The 4,873-nt window shown below is 42.1% G+C and overlaps 1 protein-coding gene across 1 annotated transcript in view; it reads left to right on the top strand.

Moving 5' to 3' along the window:
- The window catches only part of foxj1a (forkhead box J1a), a 6,916-nt gene extending 2,766 nt beyond the window's left edge, over positions 1-4,150 (top strand). The window contains exon 3 of the mRNA XM_006635327.3: positions 3,000-4,150. Coding sequence (XP_006635390.1) covers positions 3,000-3,824 — 825 coding nt within the window. The 3' untranslated portion in view covers positions 3,825-4,150. The remainder of the gene's footprint in view (positions 1-2,999) is intronic.
- The last annotated feature ends 723 nt before the right edge of the window (positions 4,151-4,873 follow it).

Here is a 4,873-nt window from a genome sequence, read left to right as displayed (position 1 = left end):
AGGGATCTCCAAATGAGCCCATCTCGGATGGGCTTCTATTAGCTTGACAGGAAAACAGCACAGACTCTTCTGTATTGAATCCATTTTAGGCTTTGTCAGCTGCAGTCCCTAGTACTAACTGTGCTGCTGTGCTTATTAGTACTGTATGTAGCACCAGGGCTTGGCTTGCATAAAGAGCCTGCAGATCACCTCCTGGAAGGGATCAAGCTGCGAGGGGAGTCGTATTTCCTTGGTTTGCATTCATTAGTGGTTCAATGACACGGGTTGTGTATTCGTCAGCTTTGTCTTCAGCACCAGGTGAACTATGAGAGAATCTACCGCAAGAGGCTTTGTTTAAGTCATGGACAGAGCTGTGGCAAGGGACTGCCGGTTGTGGCGGTTGTTTAAAAGACCAGAAGTCTTCAATGAGGTCAAAATGTTTCTTAATGCAAAAAAGACCTAAAGGCTTTCATAACACCATGTACCATTTCGGTTTTGTCAAGTTGCGCAGTCCCACCAATACTATCAGCTGTGGCTGTTTCAATTTTTTACTTACTGTACGTAAATCAAGTAAATCAGGCACTCATAAAGTTAAAATTCCGATATACAATTTTGTTACATTGCTGCCTCTGTTCAGTTGTTGTGAGGGCCTACAGCTTATGAATCATGGACCAATTCAAGCTGCAATGCACTGAGAGTCTTATTTTCCACCCAGCAATGGCTGGGAATGTTGTCTTACTGTGAGGTTGTTTGCAGTATTTTAAAAGTGATGGAAGTGCATTGAATATCAAGGGGTTCTAGCAATATGTATTACCGGTTTGCAGCATAAAACAGTAGCAATGGAATGTAGAAATATAAAGTTTAAAGGAACATACAAAAGTGCAAGACGTTGGTGCTTCAGAAATAGACATAAGGACTTTAATGATTATGGCACCGGTTCACTTCCTGCTAATTCCCACATATGGTAATTGAAATGGAAACATGTTTACTCCACTGTACAGTATACACAGACAGCCACTGCTATCTGAGTATTTGGGATTGCATTTGGGATTGCTTTCAGGTTTGAAAACAGAGAAAATTCCAGATCATTCCAGATAATGCTCAACATTATTTAAAGACATACAAAGAATGTTTAATTTATTATAAATCCTCATGAATTACCTTAATTAAATTGTCCAAGCACACAACCATTTTTTGTACTCTTAGACATAAAAGTTGATTACTGGAAAAAGAAGAGTGAGGTCATTTATTTATGCGGATGATTTTGTGCAGTTGTGACAAATTAACTTTGCTGTGCATATTTCTGTTGTGGAACGCCCATGTAGGAAATTGCATGGCCCATTCTTGAAGCTGGGCAAGGGTCACTGTGTAGAGACTGTCTGCGCACATGTGAATTGTAATTCATTTACTGAGTAAATATGCAAGATATCAGAAGAATGATCTGGGACAGATTGCTTTTTAAGACATTGTGCATGAATATAAGAATTGCTACAGTATGATGACGTGTTGTTACTGCAAGAACAATAGAAGATCCAAAATTCACTTCATTTGATTCTGGATCTTCACTTGTGATAAAAAGAAGCAATTTAGGTAAATGAAAAGTATAAGAGGATGTCAAGCAAGTACCAGTTTGTAAACTCAACAGTTTGTAGTTATATTCTATGCATCTATAGTATATTTTCAGATCACAGTTACTTTGGAAAAAGTTACGACTGCATGTTACACAGCTGAAAAACAATAGAAAAAATTGAACGTGAGAAGGGAATATTACAACAGCTATTTCCAAATGTACAGAGCAGATACAAACATGTAAAAGTTGATAGCAGAACAGTAGCTCTCAATTTGCTGAAAGGCAAAATCAACACTTTGTTTTTTAAACATTTAAAAGAACCACTTTTGAAATTCCTGTTCATCAGCATTTTTTTTCACTGTAGGGAGATCATATTGTTTCTTCATTCCCTGTCAAACATTAATGGGATCGTATTAATAATTGGCTGATCTTAGGTGTTCCACTAAATAAAGTTTTATCATTTTGCCAAAGATGGGTACTTTCGCATTCTCTTGTGAAACAGGATAGTTCACACTCATTTCAAGCCTACTGGGCAATTCACTGCTAAGAGATGTGGAATGGAGAATCCAGGAAACATAGTATCCTCAGATTGCTTTCGGTATTCACAAGGGTCTGTGTACTTTGGAGAGAAGCCAAGCTGCAGGATGGGCAATTTTTGGAGAGGGTAGGAGGACTCTGTGTGGGAGGCTTGATATTTTGAGAGCTCTGGGCTGACTGCCACGGTTGACTTGCATTAGGGCAAGGTACTGTGGCTAATCAACCATAGTGGTATCGGAGCAACAACCGTACTTTGCATGCAATTCTCCAGTGGTCAAACCCTCCCACTGAGGACTTCATCCCTGCTGAATTTTTATCCAAGGCTCAAAGCTTTTCCTCCAGTGCTAAGGGTGGCATTTCTACACTTTTAAGTGCAAATTCATGTTTTCAGAAATGTCTTTTCTTTTCATGCCAGATTAGCAGGTGCTGTGCTGAACATTTTGTTCACTAGATGAATTGCCAGTGTAGAATCAGAATTAACATCTTTCAACCTCTTCCTGATTGGTTCCTGTGATAGCCCTTAAGAGCATTCCCTGGCAAATTGTAATTGCACTGCAGCACATGGTTGTCAATATTGAATTAAAATATTTAATTAAAATTCCTGTGTGATGTCTTTGCAGAATCCTATTTCTTTAAGAATAAAAGTTTTATTGCTAGATTTCTCCATCCTGATGCTCATATAGCTCTCATGCAGAAGGCAGCAATGTGATGTACGTACTTCAGAATCATTGCACTTCCTGTCATGGAATCCATGGTGCTTAGCATGCATGAGACAGGCTGTATTTTCACAATCACCTGTGCTGAGATTGTAGAGAAACCACTCAGATGTGATTTTTTTTTTAAATATTTGGAGCAGACCTTCCTTAAACAGTCGACTTGATAACCGTAGCGTTGGTCCATTTTTGTGTTGCAGAACTCCATCCGGCACAACCTGTCCCTGAACAAGTGCTTCATCAAGGTCCCTCGTGAGAAGGACGAGCCGGGGAAGGGGGGCTTCTGGAAGATTGACCCCCAGTACGCCGACCGGCTGCTCAGTGGCGCATTCAAGAAAAGGAGGATGCCGCCCGTGCAGATCAACCCTGCCTTTCAAGCCAGGGTCTCCTCTGGGGCGCCTTCCCCTGTCGCCCACCTGCCCGCTGGGGGAAGCGAGCTGTGCATCAGTCAGGAGTCCCAGCGCCTTCTCCGAGAGTTTGAGGAGGCCACGGGTGACCAGAACTGGGATCCCTCTGAGCATGGGAAGGGCGGACAGAAGAGGAAGCAGCCGCTGCCCAAGAGGATGGCGATGAAGGCCCCTCGGCGATCCAGCTCCCCTCTGCTGTCGGCGGAGGAGCAGAAGGAGCTGGGGTCTCTGAAAGGCGACTTTGACTGGGACGCCATACTTGACTCGGCCCTGACTGGAGACCTGAGTGACAACCTGGACAGCATTCCCTCTCTCAGCCCCATCGTGCAGGACACGGATCTGACTGTGAGGGGAAAGCACATCGACCGGCCTCAGGAGTGGGCTCCACTGGACGGCAGCTTGCCCCACGTGCTCTCCGAGACCCAGCAGAGCAGCCTGGACTTCGACGAGGAGACCTTCCTGGCTACTGCCTTCCTCCAGAACCCCTGGGAGGAGGAGGGGGAAGGCCACAGCGGCTTTCTGTCTGGCTCCGCGGTCAACTTGGACCAGCTGTTTGACTTTGGCGACTCTTTTCCAGGTGACCTCAACGACTGCAGCAGGATAGACTCATTCCTTTGAAGGCGACTGTTCAGTCACACATCGTGTGAAATCAAACCTGTAATGACAGACATTTCCTTGTCCTTTCATTGCGCCTTGAGCTTTCATTGAAAACACTGCTCAGCCATACTACAGATATTTGGAAAGCTGAAGTTTCTATTGTTCTTTGAATGAAGTATACTATGTGGTGCTGTCTCTCTAGGATAAGTGAATACTATGGATGGGTCGATTGTAAAAACTAAATCACACCTTTTAATTAAAACCGTAAAAACCATGATCAATAAAATTGAGGCCATGATATGATAAAAGACTTACCGGAGTTTCCAGATCCCCGAGTTCTTTACTAAGACTGTAATGTTTTTTTCTAGACAATTTGTGGACTTGCTATGTGTAGCTAGTGGAGGTATGCATGTACATGGTGTGACAGTGTGATGCCGAGAGGAGGGTGGTGCCAAGAGCATTTCTGAGGCCGGTTACATTGTCACTTATAATTTTGTGGAGGTTTTAAAGGTTTTATGTTTGCTATTGGCATACCTCTCTGGATCAAGGATGACCATTTCCAGTTTTATGTATCTGAATTAATAAGGGTTGATTTTAATACAGAATTTTTTAGGCATACTTGATTGTAGCTTCTAAAGGGCTCTGTATTTACTAGGTAAATCCTGTCCTCTGTGAATTATGAGATGTTTGTGTCATTAAACAAGACGGAATGAGTCATGAATTTCACAGGAAAAAATTGCATGATGTCCTAAATAAGGGATGTCTTTCCAATTTGTAATTTTTGATACCGAGACTTGCAGGCAATAATTGTTGATTTATTGTTAGTAGTGATGTCAGTCAGTGTTTTAAAGAAATAGGAAAACAACTAGATTTGAGGATTTTTTTTTTTGGCTTCTGACAACAGATTAAATGTAGACAACTTTGCTCACTATTTCACTCGGCAATTTGTTTACTAATAATAACTTTTAGCTTAAACCAAGCTATTGTTGCAAGTTAGGTGTAGGCAATTTTGAACCCTCAGACTTTGCAACTTGCTAAAGCTGTAATGTTAATAAGAGTTAGTTCCCTGG

This window comes from Lepisosteus oculatus, chromosome 9 (genome assembly GCF_040954835.1).
Source record: "Lepisosteus oculatus isolate fLepOcu1 chromosome 9, fLepOcu1.hap2, whole genome shotgun sequence".
Lineage (NCBI taxonomy): Eukaryota > Metazoa > Chordata > Actinopteri > Semionotiformes > Lepisosteidae > Lepisosteus > Lepisosteus oculatus.
This window is presented reverse-complemented; position numbering and strand designations above follow the sequence as displayed.